General features: G+C 38.5%; 1 protein-coding gene across 1 annotated transcript; it reads left to right on the top strand.

Moving 5' to 3' along the window:
- The first annotated feature begins 1,697 nt into the window (after positions 1–1,697).
- LOC310637203 (dimethylaniline monooxygenase [N-oxide-forming] 2-like) lies at positions 1,698–20,884 on the top strand. The gene is made up of 9 exons (XM_083357545.1): positions 1,698–1,880; positions 5,233–5,369; positions 7,618–7,806; positions 9,526–9,688; positions 11,622–11,764; positions 13,865–14,064; positions 16,025–16,380; positions 17,054–17,126; positions 20,457–20,884. Exons 2-9 carry the CDS (start codon positions 5,238–5,240, stop codon positions 20,806–20,808), a joined length of 1,608 nt encoding a protein of 535 aa, XP_083213671.1. The 5' UTR covers positions 1,698–1,880; positions 5,233–5,237; the 3' UTR covers positions 20,809–20,884.
- The last annotated feature ends 688 nt before the right edge of the window (positions 20,885–21,572 follow it).

Raw genomic sequence — 21,572 nt, 5'->3', positions numbered from 1 at the left:
GCCTTGTTGAGCCAGTTTGTTCTCTAGAAGACCTGGTGGTGCAGTGTTTAAATTGTAGTATTGCAGGCAAACTGCCCATAGCCTGCAATTTGATCCTGAGTGGCTCAAGGTTGCCTCAGTCTTCCATTCTTCTTTTTTATTATTGAAAAGTTTTACAAAATTTTTAATAATAACCCCCCCTCCCCATCAACCCTCCCCCCTTCCCTCCCCCCTCCCCGGACTTCCCAAAGCAGAATACAGGGTATTACATATAGCAATCTTATGCAAACATATGCTAAATATCTATTACAACGTTAACAAACCTTCCACCCTTTAACTCCCTTATAACAAAACTAAAGTACCGGTAATTATAATAACACTTCTATAATTGTAAAAATTATTCATATGCTATTTAAAACTTTTTAGTCCCGTATTTGTTCTGAATATAATCAATCCATCTTTTCCATTCCAAAATATATTTTTCTTGTGATTGTTCTTTCAAATATGCTGAAACTTTTGCCATTTCAGCTACGTCCATTACTTTAAGTATCCATTGTTCTATTGTAGGTAAATCTTCTTTCTTCCAATGTTGTGCCACCAAAAGTCTGGCTGCCGTTATTAAGTGTAACATTAATTTAGTTTTTATAACAGTACAATCCGAAATAATCCCCAATAAGAATAGCTGCAGAGGAAATCTTATTTTTTTCTTAAAAACCTTCTGAAAAATCCACCATATTTTTATCCAAAAGGCTTTAACATTTTTACATGTCCACCATATATGATAATAAGTTGCCTCTTCACTACCACATCTCCAACACTTACAGTAGGTGGTTGATTTGGATACATACATGCTAACTTTTTAGAATCTAAATGCCATCTATAAAACATCTTGTAAAAATTCTCTCTTAGGTTTTGTGCTTGCATAAATTTTATATTTCTAATCCAAATTTTTTCCCAAGTATCCATCATTATGGGCTCTTGAATATTCTGAGGCCATTTTATCATACAATCTTTAACTAACTCCGATTCTGAATCAATCTCTATAAGAGCATTATATAACCTTTTTATATGCGATTGACTTTGATCTCTAATTTGCTTTATCAAATTTTCATCAGCTTTTCATCTTCCATTCTTCTGAGGTCGGTAAAATGAGACCCAGATTGTTGGGGGCAGTATGCAAATAATGCTTTTACACTGTAAACCACCCAGAGAGTGCCGAGAATGCTGAGCCAAAAATCTGTTAGGGTGCTAGTAAAAGATGCAGTAATAGAAAAGGGTACAAATATATGTTACATTAGATTAGGTTCTGGCACAGTAAATAATAGTGGCTTTGCTTCTAGCTAGAATTTGCTTAACCTGAATGTCCAGTATAAAACTGATCTAGGGGTTTTCTTCTGTAATACAATAACTGTCCTTCTGGTTTGAAAAAGGTTGAACTATCATCTCAGGGAAAGAAAACAGAATTTTCTCAACCACTTTCATCTTAGCTGCTGCTTTATACATGGACTTAATCTAATATTTGTGGCTATTCAATGGTTTGTGGAGAGAAGGATTAAATAAGCAAGTGTTGGATACTTACTGCTTCTTCATTCCAGAAAATGTGCCAATTTTGATTCTTGGTTAAACTTGCATTTTTTAAAAGTCTCCCTCCCAGAACACATAAACTTTATATGACAACTAAACTCTATTTATCATTTGATACATGTAATGTCTCAATAAAAAAAAGGCAGGGTAGAAGGGATCTGGCTAAATTCATAGCCCTCTGGGTCTTTGCCAGTGGAATAGAAAAACACATCAGGTTTTGCCTGTTTGTTTAAAGCTCTCTGGACCTTGCTTGTCAGTGTCAATTTTCCTCCAGACACTAAAGGGACAATTAGCTTATTCTAGAAGACAGACACCAGGTAAGAACTGTTCCTTCTCTACTATACTTTTTCTCAGTTCATCCTAGTTTAAAAAAAAGTCTAGAAGGAAAGATGAACAATTCCTGTTTGATGGAAATAGCAAGCAAGTGGAAGAAACCACTAAAACCTGTCTCTTACTTACACAAACATGCACACCGCTAGATGAATTGAAAGACAGCATTGGAGAAAGGATTATAACTCTTTTTATTCCATTCAAAATCCGAGCCCTCTGCAGCTGTTCTCTATAACTATAAAGCAGACACAGCGGGACTCAATTTTCCAGTGTTATGGTTTACTTAACTCCATTTCGTATTTTTTTTCTTTTCTTGAAGCTAGTGCATAATTGCTGACTATGTTATATGGCGATAAGTCTAATTTATATGTATTAGTGGCAGCCTGAAAAAAAAGTATTGCAGAGTTTGATAAGTTGATATAACAATAATGCGTGAATAGCAAAGCCTAATATTTAAGCTTAATCAAAAGTAGTGTATGTAAGATATGAGCTGTAGAATCCTTTCTTGCAGAGTATTGAATATTTCTGTATACTTTTACTCTTTCTCCCCCATCTACCTGATTTTGGTCAATAAATATTTAATATTTCTTAGATAATTTTTTTATTTTATTTATTTTTATTTTAATTCCATTTATATCCCGCCCTTCTCCGAAGACTCAGGGCGGCTTACAAGCTTAGCAGTAGCCTTCATTCTATGTATATGCCTGCTTATTAGGGCTTTCACACACACCCCAAGAGGCATTATTACAAAGTCAGCTTATTGCCCCCAACAATCTGGGTCCTCATTTTACCTACCTCGGAAGGATGGAAGGCTGAGTCAACCTTGAGCCTGGTGGGATGCGAACCTGCACTAATTGCAGGCAGCTGGTGTTACTTAAGGAGGCATTAGCCCACTGCTCCACCAAGGCTCTTTTAGATAATATCTATTCTTCAGTTCCAAACTTGAATAAGTATAGCAACAGATATTTGATGAATTCATCCATACTAAGTATTATAATTGCCATGGATAATGGAAATGGTAAATCAAAATGTCCTATAAGGCTAGTTCCAAAAAGAAAGCTAGGAGAACAGTTGTATCAGAACAATTCAATTCATTCCATGTATGCAGACATGTAAGTGGATAGAAGAGGTATCCTTGCCCCATGTTCTTGAGTGTCAATGGCAGTGAGAGTCTATATGTGCAAAAATTGCAGAGTTCTTCCACTATGCATAGGATCCATGTCTTACTATGACAATGAAAATGACAAGGACAATGGGCATAATATAATATCCACAGTGTATCTGTTAGCATAAAACACAAAAGTAAACAAACTACATTGTGTGTTAGAGTAATATATACCCAGTTGGGTTATGAATTCTAGAAGAGTGAAAACCTTTGAGCTATTAGTGCCTTGGGCAGGAGAAGTGGGGCAGGAAGGAATTAGAAGAATTGGAAAAACATTGCATAAAAGGGCTAAAAGAATAAAAAAAGACAGTCAAATAAATGAGCGCACAACAGTAAATGGGAAGAAAGATTTTTTTTAAAAAAAAAGAAAGAGGAAGGAAGCCAAGTTTGTAGAAGCACTTCAAGCTTTCTGTTATTGCAGAATGAAGAGAAAGTGGATACCCAGATGAACATGGTTCATCCCAGTTTGGGATGAATCTGTCAGTTTCTTTCCAATCTGTTCACATGATGCTTACTGAGTCCACATTATGATTTGGATGTCAGTCTTTGGAATGGCATTACAAATCACATGATGGGTTGGTGTGAAGGCTATTTAAGATTTTCCCCAAATACTTTGGAATGCCACCTAAAATTCCCCTTGTGGGAATCTAACTGAAGCTCTTAAAATTCCATTCAACACTCTCAGACTCTGAGAGTTGCACCCAATGATCTTGAATATCCTCTTGCATTCCTACATTAGCAACTTGGGTTCATAAGTGGCACTTTCCTCAAAGTAGCCTTTACAAAATCTACTCATAGATATCAGAAATACCTGCATCAGACTGGCTGTCAACGCTGCTAACATCGAATGTTCTGGCTTTGGCAACATAGGGAGAGGCAGCCTTTTGCTTTAACTTGTGTGTTACTCTTAGAGTTAGAATTAGTTGATACTGAGGGGCAGGGGGGGAGGAGGTAGAATGTGTATGGGAATTAGTTGGACATAACAATAGCATAGTAGTGCATAATTCAAGGCTATTTGAAATAAGAGATGATAAGAAATGGCGGGTTGGAGAACTGGAGGGAAAGTCTGCATTTCAAACTAATTGGAGAATGTGATTTATGACTGTTAATTAGAGGAGGGAATTGTGCTTTGATACTATGTGTTCAGGGGAGGGGAATTCAGATGTTGGCTTCGACTATGTACGTGCCGATGCTATGCTATTCGAATAAAAATACTTTAAGGTAAACAATGCCTCGAAGTTCTTTGAAGAGTTTCATCTGTCGGAACCATGACACTGGCCATGGTTAGAGCATCCCTGAATTAATTTGTTCTGTCTTTCATTCTTATATTGCTGCCTTTCATCATGGCCACTTATCCATTCAGCCAATAGAAGAAAGGATGAGAAGAAAAAGGGGCATGAAAAAATAAGAAGAGATGACCTATTCACAGATGGAAATAAATAAATCAGGAAAAACATCTCTTTTGATAGAAGAGAACTAGAAGCACGGCAGGGGTGGTGGTGAAGTGGTTGGATTTTCTTCCTCCTATTTGCAAAGTTTTCTCTTTATATAAAACCTCAAAGCTTCTCAGACTGCAGAGCCATTTTTCCAGTATTTAGTTCTTTCTCCCTGATTCTCCATATATAGCAAAGAATTTTTAAAGTCTTATTTTTCTGATTTTCTATTTATCTTGTCAAAATAAAGTTTTCATATCCTGCAGGTTCCTTGACAGGCAATGTGTCTATATTTTCTAAAACTCTTTGTAATTAGGTAAATATGTCCAGAGTATGAGGTTCAAGACATATTAGTTATCTGCAAGATTTGTTAAAGGATGGGAGGAACAGAAGAGAAAGAAATTGAAATTACCTGGGCAAAGGATCTGAGCTTTTATGAAGCAAAGGTTCATGCTTAAAGCATAGGTTCAGTGATTTTTTTTAGTCATGGTGTTTCTGGCAAAAGCAGACATCTTGGCTTATTGAGCGCTTTGTAAGTGTTAAGAAAAAATATTAATAGAATTTGTTAACAGCAAACTCCTAAGATAATTTTTATAACTTCTACCCAATATTAATATAACAAATTGGCCAAGCTACCGTCTTGAGTTAATAACATTCATTGGAAGCCTTTAGATTTGAAGGAGGGATTTGATTTGGGATCCCCTGCTTTAGAAGAATTCTCCTGATCATTTTGTATTGTAGGGACCATGTCAAAGAGAATAGCAGTTATTGGTTCTGGAGTTAGTGGGCTGACATCCATCAAAGCTTGCCTGGAGGAAGGCCATGAACCCACCTGTTTTGAGCAAAGCAGTGACATTGGTGGCCTATGGCGATTCACAGTAAGTAGATAGAAAATTTTTAATTGCTTTCTTATAGAAACAAGTACAGTATAATATGCAGACAAAGTTTGAAAAACTGGAGTAATGAAATCCTCTTAGGAATTTTCCTCTTCAAAAGATAAAGAATCCTAGACAGATTATTGTTCTAAATCTGACAGCAACCCTAGGAAAAATGTTGACGTTGTGTAAAACCTTTTATGAACTGAATGTAGAGGTTAATCTAGGAATTTGTATCTCTCAGACAGTCTTCCCCAGGGCACAGGCAAACAGGAGGGGTCAAAAAAGTTAAAATGACCACAACTGCATGCTTGAACCCTCACCCTGTTTATGTGGACTGGATGTATGATGCATGCAAAAAAAGTCTAAAGCCCTCTCCTGTCAGCATAACATTCATCAATAATTGGTCCTAAGAACCAAACCAGCATGATGTTAACTGTGTATAAAAAAACAACATTTTTATATATAGAGAGAGAGCCTGAAATCGAATGTTATGTCTAATTCTAGTTGGCTTTGGGCTGAGCCTTTAATAGAGTTGAACTAAAGATACAAATGCACAGGTTGCTCGATAGTAGTAACTGTGAGAGGGATCTCGGAGTCCTAGTGGACAATCACTTAAATATGAGCCAGCAGTGTGCTGCAGCTGCCAAAAAAGCCAACACAGTGCTAGGCTGCATTAACAGAGGGATAGAATCAATGCCTTGGTAAGGCCACACCTGGAATACTGCATCCAGTTTTGGTCACCACGATGTAAAAAAGATGTCGAGACTCTAGAAAGGGTACAGAGAAGAGCAACAAAGATGATTGGGGGACTGGAGGCTAAAACATACAGGGAACGGTTGCTGGAATTGGGTATGTGTAGTTTAATGAAGAGAAGGATGAGGGGTGACATGATATAAGTGTTCCAATACCTCAGGGGCTGCCACAAAGAAGAGGGAGTCAAGCTATTCTCCAAAGCACCTGAAAGCAGGACAAGAAGCAACGGATGGAAACTAGTCAAGGAGAGAAGCAACCTAGAACTAAGGAGAAACTTCCTGACAGTTAGAACAACTAACAAGTGGAACAACCTGCCTCCAGAAGTGGTGAATGCTCCAACACTGGAAGTTTTTAAGAAGAAACTGGACAGCCATTTGTCTGAAATGGTATAGGGTTTCCTGCCTTAGCAGGGGGTTGGACTAGATGGCCTCCAAGGTCCCTTCCAACTTTTTTTTATTATTATTATTACTTTGTGCATTGCATGAAAAATATAAATGAACTTTCCAGCCCCCCCTGAACTGCATACTAGTAGTAGTTTGAAAAATATAAATGAACTTTCCAGCCCCCCCCCCTCCCCAGGAACTGCATACTAGTAGTAGTTCCATTTCATTACAGTAATTGAGCGATTATGCACCATTAAGTCATTACTTACCTTTAGCCAACTACGGAGATACATCTGCTCCATGATGATCTGTCCCTAACCTGATCTTTCAGGTCTTCCTCATCACACAGTAATACTTGCTCAAAAATTCCCAATAAATACTCCTTCATTAGGCAAATCTGCCTGGAGTCCTGCTAGCATGAAAATATTGCCTCAAAACAAGATCACTTTTTATTTTCAATATTACAAAGATTTGATGCATCTTTCTCAACACTGCAACTCAGCTAATGTCTTAGTGTTTAATCAATACCACCTATTATTACTGACAGTTACTAATGAAATATTCTAGCCTCTCATCCAGAATTGAATATATGACTGCATTCTATGAGTTACTTGTTGCCAAGTGTGCTTTTTAAAACAAACATTTTTCTCAGATCACTAAGAGTACTATAAGTAATCCTCCATATTGTTTCTAAAACAAGGCACTTCTTATAGTTAAATGGCTTTCCATTTGAAGGAAAGAGATACTCTTTTACTATAGGTAGTCTCTGTTTCCCATAGATCAAGTCCTTAATTTCTGAAATATTTTTTGGATAGTTAAATTAAACAAAGCTCAGATTCTTGCAATTTTGACAGTATACACCTGGATAGATTTGGGTCTAAGTTCATTTTTTTATAGGAAGAATGCAGATAAATAAATGTGAGCAATCAGTTCAAGTCAAAAGTTAGGTCTGTGATCAATATTTGCTAGAATGCAGAATGAAGCTTGGCTCTTGTTCATTGTCGAGAACTGATGTTAAGAGATACAGTACTAAAGAACCAGTATTAAGGTCATACATGGTGGCGTTCTTTGTAGAGAATATTGGGGGAAAATGTTCTTTTTATATTCTTTAGGAAACTGTAGAGGAAAGAAGAGCAAGTATCTACAGATCACTCACCAGTAATTCCTCCAAAGAGATGAGCTGCTTCAGTGACTTTCCAATGCCGGATAACTTTCCAAACTTTCTGCACAATGCAAAGTTCCTGGAATATTTGAGACTGTATGCAAAACATTTTGATCTGCTCAAATATATCAGATTCAAGGTGGGTGTGATTGAATTCCCAAGTGGCCATATGGATGCATCATACGAGTACTGTTTAAATTAGTGTTTTTTAAACTTGGCAACTTTAAGATGTGTGGATTTCAACTACCAGAATTTTCCAGCCAGCACTTGAAAAACACTGATTTAAATAAAAGAAAATGGAAAGCATCTCTGTCGTAGCAGTAAGCACATTGTATATCTCAGATGACTACATGAATGACATGTACATTATGTATTGATATCAATTTACCAGTTTAAATAAACCAAGGCAGCTCTAAGTAGAATGAAGTACAGTAGTTTATTAACCAGGTAAAACATATAACTGAGAAAATAACCATTGTTTTAATACAGAGGAGCAGTTAATGAAATAATCAGAACTGTAAAAGACATCCCTTTGATGGTGTATTTGTTTACCATCAAGCACAGACACAGCACTTGAACTCTGAAAAAGAGTGCAGCCCTGTCCTTCTCTGGTTGCAGATCTCCTTCTTGACTGGCAAAGTTCCCAATCTAAGTAATTCCACTTAATCTAGTTTATCTATCTAATTAATCAAGTGGTGAAGGCACCAAACTAGAACCCAGGAGACTTTCAGTTCTAGTCCCACTTTAGGCTTAAAAGTTAGCCAGGTGACTTCAGGCCAGCCACTCACTCTCAGCCCAACTTACCTCCCAATTGTTGTTGTTGGGAAAATAGGAGGAGAAGAGAATGAATATTAGGTATGTTCACCAACTTGAGTTATTTATAAAAACAGGGCAAAAATACATTTTTATGCCATACAATTGCAAGTCGCAATGGTCGTTAAGTGAGATGTCAAGTCTAATGGCCTCCCATCCCTGCTCTCCCCAATGAATCATTAAATGAACGTGCAGATTGTTAAGTGGAGAACTGGGTTCCTCGAGGTGGGAGAGATCCTTAGAAGCCTAGCGCAGACTCAGGCCCACCTGCTCCAGGCCTCTCCCACCCTCGAGGGACTTGATGCTCTCTGTCCCTTGGGATTCCCCCAGGCCAAAGTCCTGCTATCTGGCGTTTCAGTGATGTAAGGGAGCCTAAAGAAGTTACTAGAGCAGGGAGGGAAGTTATAGCTTGTAGGCCTCAGCCAACTTCCCATCCAGCCACCTGAGGGACCATTCACCTCTAGGGCCAAGCAGCACTCAACTTACCTTTCTTTTTGGCAGAGGAGCCTGGGCCAAGCAAGGCAAGGTGAGCTTTTCTTGCAGAGATTTTGTGCTAATCTTCTAGCAAGTGGTACTTCTCAAGAGACTGTGGGAGGCTCTGTTTTTTTAGGCAGGCTCCCTGTTATTTTTAAAGAGGGCCTGTGAGTTTGCTCCCTAGTGTCTCGATAATTTTTTCACAGTGCCCCTTGTTCTCAAAATGTGCACTGCTGCAACACTCAAAAATCTCTGCTTCCTCCATTCCACCAGAAGAATGATGGGTGAATTTATTCCTCACTGGCAGGTGACACTCGGTGAGAGATAAAACTGGCTGCAAGGGGAATTCACCTTAATTTCTTCCACATAAAATCTGTAAACCCAGTTCCAATCAATCAGCCTTGTCATTTCTCCTGGCTGAAGAAATTCACACCAAACGTGGCCATTATGTAAATCCCAGACTTGTTCTTTAACTTCATAAGCATTCAAAGAAACAAAATGAGATAAGCCATTCTAGCAGCCAACAATTACTGTATACAATAACTGTGTCCTTTCTCGGTTTTTATATTAGTCTCCAGTTGTCCATGTAGAAAAATGCGAAGATTTCTCTACTACTGGCCAATGGAATGTGATTGTAGAGAAAGATGGAAAGCAGGAATCCTTCACCTTTGATGCTGTCATGATCTGCACAGGACATCAGATAGAAGCATATACTCCGCTGAATTCTTTTCCTGGTATGCCTTGGCTTAACAGAACATTGAAACTCTGAATGTTTTTGCAAATGTTTGGGAAAAGCACATTCTAGTTGGAGTCCACGGATCCAGAGATTGGGGCTGAGATAAATTCAGCTCTGTTATAGAGACCAATGAAATAGCCATGGATCATGCTGAAATGTGGGATGATGCTTAATTATATCTTGTAAATCAGAGGTCCCCAACCTTTTGGGCACCAGGGATCGATTCCATGGAGACAGGGTGTGTTGTTTTGGGTGCTGCCTGCATCCCATGGATGGGGCTTTGCTTGTTTTTGCAGACCGGTTGCTGGCATGCCACGGCCCAGTACCATGGCCCGTGGGTTGGGGACCCTTGTTGTAAATGATACATAACAAAGAACCTGATTCTTTGCTTGGCACACAGATGCATTTGGAAATGGAAAAGAAAATGTTACAGACCTGAAAAATGTAATCAGAAACAGTATTTTACTTAGCTTTTTATATTTGATTATAGTTTTTATAGATTATATTTTTTTACATATAAGGAGAGATTGAAGGAAGTGAATAAGTACAGCTTGGAGCACAGAAGGAAAAGGGAGGTCATGACTGAAACCTTTATTTTTTATTTCTTTTATTTTAATTCCATTTATATCCCGCCCTTCTCCGAAGACTCAGGGCGGCTTACAAGCTTAGCAGTAGCCTTCATTCTATGTATATGCCTGCTTATTAGGGCTTTCACACACACCCCAAGCGGCATTATTACAAAGTCAGCTTATTGCCCCCAACAATCTGGGTCCTCATTTTACCTACCTCGGAAGGATGGAAGGCTGAGTCAACCTTGAGCCTGGTGGGATGCGAACCTGCACTAATTGCAGGCAGCTGGTGTTACTTAAGGAGGCATTAGCCCACTGCTCCACCAAGGCTTTAAATATATTAAGAGTGTGAATAAGGTTGTAGAAGGCAGTATTTTCAATATTAATTGATTTTTAATCAAGAACCCGGAGCATAACCTCAAACTGACAGGAGGGAAGTTCAAAAGTGATGTTAGAAAGTATTGCTTCACAGAAAGAGTAGTGGAAGCTTGGAGCCAAATTCCAGCGGAGGTAGCGAGTCAATCATCAGTAACTGAATTTAAACAAGCCTGGGATAAATACGTACCCATCATCTGACAAAAATTAAATAACAACAACCCCCAGTGACGTGGTTGTGGAGCTTGTATGCTCTGAGGAAGATGAGAGCTATGCTAGAGTCAGTCATACTGGATGTCACGGTTCCGATAAATGAGACAGTTCAAACAAAATGCAAGCATTGACACTGGGCAGGTCTCATCAGAAGGGATGGCACACTTTTTCTCCTTCCTGTTTCCCTATTCACAACTGCCTGCTGAAGCTCACCCATCTGCTGCAGAGGGGAACAAGGCACCAGCACTTTGTTTCAAGTTTGGTCTTTAACATGTCATTGGGATAGAAGACTATGAGTTCACATAATTATATTTGTAAACAGTGCTTTTTTTGTAAAAGAAAAAGGTGCCCGAACTCACACATGTCATACAACCCACCTTGCCTACCCTACAAGGTTCCATCCAAAAAAGGTGCCGGAACTCCGTTCTGAGCATTCTATGAGAAAAAAAGCCCTGTTTGTAAATAGTTGCATGAAATAATGTGTATATTTAGCTTAATATTTTCTTGTGCATTACATTAATTTCTAGTGACATTAAAAAAATGGTTTAGAAATAAGATACTTCTAAATATTTTCACTTCATTTTTCCTCCCTCAAAAGATAAGACGATTGCGTGAATTGTTTGCTTCTTTCTTCAACTAAAGTAGTCACATGTAACCAAACTTGAGTATGAAACCCCAAATCCCACACACTGTAGATTCTAAAATCTGGTATATCAAAACCAATTTTTGCAGCCTAAAATTCTTGGACTACAGTTGTGCTTTGCTTCATGGCAGGTTTTGAAAAGTTCAAGGGGAATTCATTCCACAGCCAAAATTACAAGGATTCAGAAGGATTTGAAGGGAAGACTGTTGTGATCATTGGAATGGGAAATTCAGCTGCTGACATTGCTGTGGAGATCTGCAAGAAAGCAAAGAAGGTAAAGGGAAAATAGGTTGTTTGGAGGAGGTTATAATATTTCAGATGTGGTCTTAAGATTTTGCAGTAGGCCCAGAGCATGAAAGTAGATGACTCAATTCGAAAAGGACATGCACAAACAGAGACACACAACACACAGAAACACACACCAAGGGAACAGGAATAGGGAAAGTGAAAAGCATACAGAAAAATATAGGTTTAAATATAAAAAATGCATACCATATTCCTGGGGGTTTTTTTACAAGAACAAATGGTTAGAAGGGATCCTTGAAACAAGAGTAAGATGATATTGGATCATGCATCCATCAGTTTCTTACAAAAAGAAAGATTTCTGCATTTCTTGAATTGTAGAATCCATTTGCCAAAACATAAAACCCAATCTAGTTAGTGGAAAGCAAAACAAATTCATTCTTGGCTTCATCAAAACCACCTGGAGTGGATAAAAGAGGTTTCACTTTTCAACGGTGCAAACACTTCGACTCATGTAATAATTCTGAAATAAACTCTGCATTTGCCAGCCAAATTAAAATAATCCCACCTATTCTTAACAAATTACCAGGGAAGGGAGGATAATTCCCCTTCCCTCTCTAATTTTAGTGTGCCAGAAGTAGAAAACAGATATACCACAGGAAAAAAAGTAATGCAAACAAGTGAGTTTTAAATGTCTCACGACAAACATCATAGAAAAAGGCAAAAGTGAATTGTCAAATTCAAACAAATTATATCGCAGCCCAATTCACAGTGCTAATCTTGTTCCTGAATTTTCCCTGTATACATTGCTGTTTGAATAATATGTACTGCTTGCATCACAAATCTCACATACTATGAAATTTGTTACAACAATGAACTATTATGACCTTCATTGGAACCAGCTAAACTTTACAACTTTGTAAGTGTTTGAATTGCTAAGAAATCTATTTCAAGCTAATTTAATGAGAAATGTATTTTCAAAGAGCTAAGGAAGTTTAAGATCTTTGAGCGCTCACTGATCTTATGGCCACATTAAGTGCTCTTCGTTTTTGAGCAACAGTATAGCTTCAGAGTACTAACATTTCCTTTTCTCAGAACTTCAGAAATTCTTTGGATATTGAAATCTCATGGGGTGAAAAGTGAATCTCTATCCTTCCCTCCCCAGATTTGCTAGGTTTTATGTACTTTGGCCTATTCCCTGACTTGGTGTTGTGGTTCTATAGTATTTTTATTTTCATCACTTATTTGCATAGGAAATATCCACTAGGTGGGACATATTGAAATCCCACACCTCTACCAGTAAAGCATAGAATTATAAGATAATCAAGAGCTAAAATCTATAGCACCCCCTCCTACAGCATGGCTTTGAGATTTATGTTGAAAAAAGCTGTTCCTTTGAGAATCAAAACAATATTAACACCTCTTATTTATTTATTTATTTATTTATTTATTTATTTATTTATTTATTTATTTATTTATTTATTTATTTATTTATTTTATTGGATTTATATACCGCCCTTTCCCGAAGGACTCAGGGCGGTTTACAGGGTATTTAAAACAAGGAATACAAAAGTTAAAAACAATTAAAAAAATTACATCAATCCCTGAAAAAATAAAAACCCCAATTAAAATTCAAATTAAAATTCTCAGCCTGGGCCAGAGAGCTCGAAGAGCCAGGTCTTCAGGTCCCGGCGAAATGAACGGAGGTCGGGGGCAGTCCTAAGCTCCACGGGTAGCTGGTTCCAGAGGGCAGGCGCACCCACTGAGAAGGCCCTCCCCCTGGGTGTTATCCGCCGGCAATCTTTTATCGGTGGCACCCTGAGAAGACCCTCCCTGTGGGAGTGCACTGGACGAAGGGAACTTGATGCTGGCAGCAGGTGTTCCCTCAGATATCCCGGACCCAAGCCATTTAGGGCTTTATAGGTCACCACCACCAGAAATTAAACAATTAAAATAACAGAAGACTACTGTATAGAAAAGTTCATATTTATAGTGGGAAATGATCGTGTGGGATCATCATGTACCTACTGTATGCCCAAATGTTGTAGTAGGTTAATGAAAAGAAAATTGGTTTCAGGAAAAGGATCGAGTCAAACTAAAAATTTTCAGTCCTTCTCTTGTGATTCTGTAGGTGGTCCTCAGTGCCAGAGGAGGCACCTGGGTGATGAGTCGAGTATATGACAAGGGCTATCCCTGGGACACCATCTATCACACCCGCTTTATTAATTTTATCCGAAATTCTGTCCCGTGGTTTGTTTTGAAATGGATGACAGAACAGAAGATGAATCAATGGTTCAATCATGAAAACTATGGTTTGGTGCCTCAAAACAGGTATCTGAGGAGAAATGCACTTTTGTTGCCTTGCTGACCTCCAGAGATTTATTCAGCAGTAGCATCTGTCCTTGAAATCTCTTTCATTTCTTGGGTATCATTTTGCTGGGTGTTTTTGCAATGCAATATGAGGACTCTTTCATGAATAAAGCATGTACAGACATATAGGAATTAAAACCAGTAGCAAAAATCAATAATCCAACTGTCTGAAGTTTCAGAAAACATTCCAACTCCAACAGAGACAAGAACAATAAAAACCAATCAACAGCAGAGCTCACTCAACACTCCCTGCCTCTCCCTGTCCCCACCCAAAATGCTTGGGGGAACAGCCAAGTCTTTATTGGCTTAGACTTAGAGCATGTAGGAGAAGCAAGTGTGGTGTCCTTTCAATGACTTAATAGTCTTTCAATTGTCTTAACTGCAAGTGTACTGTATATACTAAAGTTGTGTAAGAAAGACTGATTTATGTGGGAAATCAAGCCTCCAAGTGTCCAGCTTCCATTTTCAAGGTTTGTTTCTTTTTTAAAAAAGAACATTAACAATATGTGCAGTTGCTCAGGTATGTACAGATGTACAGTAGGTATTAAAACGAATAGTGAGTTATTTATACCTATGCAGGGACAAGGCGAGAAATATCCTTTTAAAAAATGTTTATCTTTCCAACAATTCCTCTCACCTCCACTTACAGGATTAAGGGGGAGAAAATGTTGCAAAACAAATTCTAGAGTTTTGAAGTTCCTCTTCCTAACAACAACCCCACGAGGTGTAAGAGGTTGTGACTGGCCTAAAGTCACCCAGCCGCCTTTCATGCCTAAGGCAGAACTATAACTCACAATCTCTTGGTTTCCCGCCTGATGCCTTAACCACTAGACCAAACTGGCTTCATTTTTCATTTTTCATTAGTTTTTAGTTAAACATTTTAACATTTAAAATTAAGTTTAAATGTCAGACCTGGCCAATCCAATCCCTTAGGAAAGAAAAGCCTTCGACTCCATTTGATGGTTGCAGTAAAGTCAAGCCAGCTCTGAAGTCCATGCTCGCTGGGTACAAAAATAAGGTGTAGGTTTACCCCCAGCCCATTCCCCCTTTTGTGTAGTGAGTTCTGGAGAGCAGGAAGGACGCCGAGACGATGAGTACAGCATAGCAGCTCTTTATTGGTGGAAGGGACTGTACTGGGGAATAGGGGCTACCTGCACTCTTATATATACCTGGCCAGTACCTGGCCAGGTACTCAACCAACCAATCGGTTTGAACCTCTGTTTCCCGCCAAAATGCTTCCCGCCAAAACAGTTACAGTTCAATGCCTCCTGGTGGTGACTCTTATACACAGCTTTAGGTGTTGCAATAAGCTTAATACATAACACACACACCCAGTGAACAGTCCGTTTCCAGCCAACCGGAGCTCGCCAAGATGTTTTGGGAACTCTGAGATGTGGGGGGAGGGGTAATCCACAAACTTCTCAGGGTTCCTGGCCATGGGATGCTGGTACAAACAGGATCTGGCTGCTCTGGTCCTTTTCACCTATCATTCCCCCCCCTCCCGATTTGCTATCATGTGTACACAAAGCTTTATTGCCTTTTTATCTTTTCTTCTTTCTTCCTTCTCCCCCTTCTTCTTTTTTATGGAGGATGCCTGTGAGCCCCTCACCCCACCCCAAGCTGAGCCAGGTATATCTGACATTAAAATTAGTTTAGAAGAAAAATGGGAGATGTCATGAAAATTTGGTGGGGAAAGCCGTTTTGTATAGAGTGAGTTATGTTACAAAAATAAAGAGCGATGTTAGTGTAGATTGGCTTAAAAAAACTAGAATGAGTTCCTGAGGGAAGATAATGTTTATCTTCTGGGAAATGCTCTTCTCTTCATTGAATATGATGAAATTGAATTGTACAAAGTATTATGAAAGTGATAATATATTTTTTCTTAGCAGTACTGTTCCATCTATTGTTTTGCACATTTTAGGTACTTGATGAAAGAGCCAGTGTTCAATGACGACCTGCCAAGCCGTATCCTGTGTGGATATGTGAGCGTGAAGCCACTTGTCCGGCAATTCACAGAAACCTCAGCCATATTTGAAGATGGGACAATGGTGGAGAATGTAGACATTGTCATCTTTGCAACAGGCTACAGCGTTGCATTCCCTTTCCTGGAGAAGTCAGTGCTTGAGGTAGAAGATAATCGTGTCTCACTCTATAAGCATGTCTTCCCTCCTCATCTGGAGAAGCCAACCTTGGCTGTTATTGGTCTCATCCAGCCCCTTGGGCCTATTATGCCCACTTCAGAATTGCAGGCACGCTGGGCTACAAGAGTCTTCAAAGGTAAGATTATAAAGAACATGAATATTTTATATAAAGTGATGCCAATAGCGCAGTGCTTTTTTTGTAAAAGAAAAAGGTGCTGGAACTCATATTTGTCATACAACCCGCCTTGCCTACCCTACAAGGTTCCACCCAAAAAAGATGCCGGAACTCCATTCTGAGCATTCTATGTGAAATTACAACCGTTTGTTTAATGACAGTTCAAAGTTACAATTGCTTTGGTAAAAGTGACTTATGACTTCTACCGTTACTCACACTTAAGACCATTGCACTATCCTCATAGTCACGAGATTGCAATTCAGGCATTGGCAACTGGCTCACAATTGAAGAAATGGTAAGATGAAGTGATATTAAGATTTTTCTTTGCTGTTGTCACCCACTTTACATGCTCTCTCTAAGAAGAATGAAATATATTTTTATATATTATTACCAAAATTATAAGAAAAAATAGATGACAATGGTAATGATTATAAAAACAACAGCAACCACATCCAGGATTTTTACATTACTGGGAAGAAAAATAGGATTCTATCTTTTTGGAGGGCAAGTGTGATTTATAAACCAATTTTGTGCATGTGTATACCTTGTGTAAAACTGGAATGGACTGTACTGAGATAACTATTCTGCTGTAATGTCTTCTGAAAGGCAGATTCAAACTTTTTTCCCCCTCTAGGGTTAAGTCTCCTGCCTTCAGAGCGTGCCATGATGGCGGATACCATTAAAAGAAATGAAAAAAGGATTAAGTGGTAAGAGGATTCTCCTAGGCATTGGCATATGTAGAGAGGGTAAGGGGTAGCAAGTAATGAAACCTGTGTTGTAATGGTTACGGTGCAAGCATGTGCAAGCATTGTCCATTATATATTTGCATGCAATATCATCATGCAAGTAGAAAAGAACAGAAGTTGTCTTGTGACATCGCAACACACTTTTTGACATTTGGGCATCAGCATGGTTAGGACTGGATCTTCCTTATTTTGAAGATACTTCTCCATCTTATAAAGCTTCCCACAAATTTGATGGGACTAAACATGAAAATACGTTATTAATCTCTGCTACAGTTAAGTGGGCAATATTTTTTAAAATAGTTAACTGAGAAAAATATCAGAAAACATGCTTTGGCATGGGTTTATAACAATAGAATAGAATAGAATAGAATAGAATAGAATAGAATAGAATAGAATAGAATAGAATAGAATAGAATAGAATGGAATGGAATGGAATGGAATGGAATGGAATGGAATGGAATGGAATGGAATGGAATGGAATGGAATAGAATAGAATAGAATAGAATAGAATAGAATAGAATAGAATAGAATAGAATAGAATAGAATAGAATAGAATAGAATAGAATAGAATAGAATAGAATAGAATAGAATAGAATTGGAAGGGAACTTGGAGGTCTTCTAGTCCAACCACCTGCTTAGGCAGGAAACCCTATACCATTTCAGACAAATGGTTGTTCAATCTCTTCTTAAAAAGGTCCAGTGTTGGAGCAGTAACAACTTCTAGAGGCAGGTTGTTCCACTGATTAATTGTTCTAACTGTCAGGAAATTTCTCCTTATTTCTAGGTTGCTTCTCTCCTTGACTAGTTTCCATCCATTGATTCTTGTCCTGCCCTCAGGTTCTTTGGAGAATAGCTTGACTCCCTCTTCTTTATGGCAACCCCTGAGATATTGGAACATACTATCATGTCACCCCTCGGCCTTCTGTTCATCAAACTAGACTTACCCAATTCCAGCAATGATTCTTTATATGTTTTCGCCTCCAGTCCCCTGATCATCTTTGTTGCTCTTCTCTGTACTCTTTCTAGAGCAGGGGTGTCAAACTGCTGGTCTATGGGCCAGATGTGACATGCCAAAACCATGCCCACCCCATTGCCAGCAATGGAAAAAAGTCATGGTATGTCACAACATGTCGCGTGACGTTGCGAGTTTGACACCCCTGTTCTAGAGTATCAACATCTTTTTTACATCGTGGTGACTAAAACTGGATGCATTATTCCAAGTATGGCCTTACCAAGGCATTATAAAGTGGTAATAACCCCTCACATGAGCTTGATTCTATCACTCTGTTAATGCAGCCCAGTACTGTGTTGGCTTTTGGGGCAGCTGCAGCACACTGCTGGCTCATATTTAAATGATTGTCCACTAGGATTCTAAGATCCCTCTCACAGTTACTACTGTACCTGTGCATTTAGTTTTTCTTGCCTAAATCAAGAAGCTTACTTTTTTCACCATTATATTTCATTTTGTTAGATAGCACCCAATGTTCAGGTCTGTCAAGATCCTTCTGTATCTTAAGCCTATCTTCTGGAGTGTTGGCTATTCCTGCCAGCTTGCTCTCGTCTGCAAATTTGATGAGTTCCCCATCTATCCCCTCATCCAAATCATTAATGAAGATATTGAAGAGCACTGGGCCTGAAACAGAGTCTTAGGGTACCCCACTGCATACTTCCTCCATGTAGATGCTGTTCCATTGAGGACTACACGTTGAATTCGGTTGGTCAGCCAGTTATGAATCCATCTGGTGATGCTACTCTCTAACCCATATTTTTCTATCTTATCTACTAGAAAGTTGTGGTCTACTTTATTAAATGGTAGATACTTTATCTACTTACTGAAGTCCAAATAAATTATATCCACAACATTCCTCTGGTCCATTAATTTTGTCATCTTGTTAAAAAATGGTCTGGTATGATCTCTTTTTGACAAACCCATTTTGGCTTTTGGTTATGACTTTGTTTGCCTCTAGGTGCTCACTGATTAGTTGCTTGTTTATCTTTTCCAGACTCTTCCCAGATATTGAGGTCAGGCTGATAGGTCTGTTGTTTCCTGAATCTATTTTTTTTTCCTTTTTTAAAGATGGGAACTACATCAGCTCTTTTCCAGTCCTCTGGTAGTTCCCCAGTGTTCCAGGATCTTTGAAAAATATAGTTCAGTGGTTCTGAGATCACATCTTCCAGTTCCTTGAGAACCTTGAGGTGTAATCCATCTGGTCCTGGTGATTTGAACTCCTCTAGGCTGGACAGGTGCTCACTTACCATCTTCTTGCCTATCTTAACTTGTGTTTCTAGTCTTTTTCTATTGTACTGTTTTTGATAGGTTGGACTGTTTTTTCCCTTTATGTAAAGACAGATGCAAAAAATGAATTAAGTAGTTCTGCTTTCTCCCTGTTGCTTGTCACCTTCTTGCCACTTTCTCCCACTAATGGACCAATCGTTTCCTTGACTTTTTTCTTTTTTTTACATGCTTTTTTGTTATTTTTGACTTTTGTCGCAAGTTCATTTTGAGCCTTACCTTTCCTCACTTCATCTTTGCAGGCTTGGGCTACTTGCTGATATTCTGTCTTAGTTATGTGCCCCTCTTTCCATTTTCATAATTGTCCTTTTTGTCTTTCAACTTATCAGAGAGTTCTTTATACAGCCATGCTGGGGTTTTTTGAGAGCTATTATTTTTCTTCTTCATTAGTATTGTGCTAGACTGGGCTTTTATAAACTCACTTTTCAAAATTTCCCAAGCTTCTTGAGTTGTTTTCCCCTTGAGGATTCTCATCCATGGAATCCTTCCCAAGCTCTCTCTAAGTTTATTGAAATTAGCTCTCTTATTTGCTCACCATGAAATAACTAAGAATGTTTTCATATCAATAATGAAAAACCCAATATCAGCAGCTTATCAGGTGATTAGTGAGGAGGCTGGATAGCAGCATCAGTGTTATTATTATTATTATTATTTGTTTTTCTTGTTTCTAACTCTATCATTTAGAATTTTGTGTGGTGACTATTTCTGTTCAGACATAAAACGCTGCAGGGAAGAAAGAGAATGCAAAATGTAGAATTGAAGGTTTTTACTTTTTAAAATATAAATAATCCAATAAAGTGATCAAAACATGGCATTTTAACAGCATTACTTTTAATAACATTCCCCAACATTTTAATTCACTTCATGCAATGGATACTGTATGTGGTAAGTGGGAGGGGTAGAATTGACAGTCTGCTATTAGAAAGGGAATAATTATTTCCATCACAGAATTGTAACTCCTCTCAACTACTGTCTCTTTATTTCCCCCACCTACAAAGGTTTGGCACCAGCCGCAGTCAGTCAATTCAAACCGATTTCATTGATTACCTGGACGAGCTTGCTGCCGCCTTGGGATCAAAGCCAGATCTATTCTCACTGCTGTTGTGGGATCCCATACTAGCTTGGGCCATGTTTTTTGGGCCCTGCAACCCTTTTCAGTTCCGTTTGAAGGGGCCAGGCAAGTGGACTGGAGCCAGGGATGCCATCCTCACCCAGAGGGAGCGGATTATTAAACCCACAAAAACAAGAATTGTGAGCAGCTCTTCAAACCACACTCTGTTCTCCCTGCTCACAGCCATTGGTCTCCTTGGTATCTTGGCTGCATTTTTCTTTTTCCTTATTCAGCACTGATCTCCACCCTAAAACACATCAGTGACAACTGTTTATCTCCAAACCATGCTTTCTGTTCCTCTAATGATCACCTCAGACTTATCATCTACACCTTAGTTTCTGTATGCTCACAAACATAAAAGAGAATCTTATGAGAAACTTCCTGGGAAATTATGAACAAGGAAAAGATATGGAAAATGGGGGAAGGGGGGGTGCAAGAAAGAAAAAGGCATTTTTTTTAAAGAAAAGAAAGCGAACATGCAAAATGCAGCTTTAAGGTGCTCCTACAAAATGCCTATTTTTTTTTAGTTCCTTTTAACATTAGAAAGCAGTGTGAATTGCAATTCATTCTTGAATTTTAAAAAAGGAGCAAATTTGGATTTCATACTTGAATCATAAAATGTTATCTGGAACATCAATGTCTAAAGGCAGAAATATATATTCCATGAAATGCTGCAATATTCCTCTACGGGGCCTTTCTCAAGGAGCTTAGCTTTTATACAAAAACTGTCATCATGGTTGGTGTAGTATAAAGTGTGGCTTAATGTTTTATGCAAATTCACCTAATCTTTCTTTATACAATAAACCATGGACCAATAAATAAACAGTTTTTACTTCTTAGCTGACCGAGTACAATATGTAGCGGGAATGAAATGTTTAAAGAGGATGAATTTTCAATCACCTTCAGTCAGAGAATTTTCAGATGGTTGTACAGATCAAAATGACATGCATCTGCACCCATCAGACGACACTGTAGCTTTAAGCTTATGAAAACAAGGAAATCC

The sequence above is a fragment of the Vipera ursinii genome (genome assembly GCF_947247035.1).
Source record: "Vipera ursinii genome assembly, chromosome: 3".
NCBI lineage: Eukaryota > Metazoa > Chordata > Lepidosauria > Squamata > Viperidae > Vipera > Vipera ursinii.
Note: the sequence above shows the minus strand (reverse complement) of the source record. Positions and strands in the feature narration are given on the sequence as shown.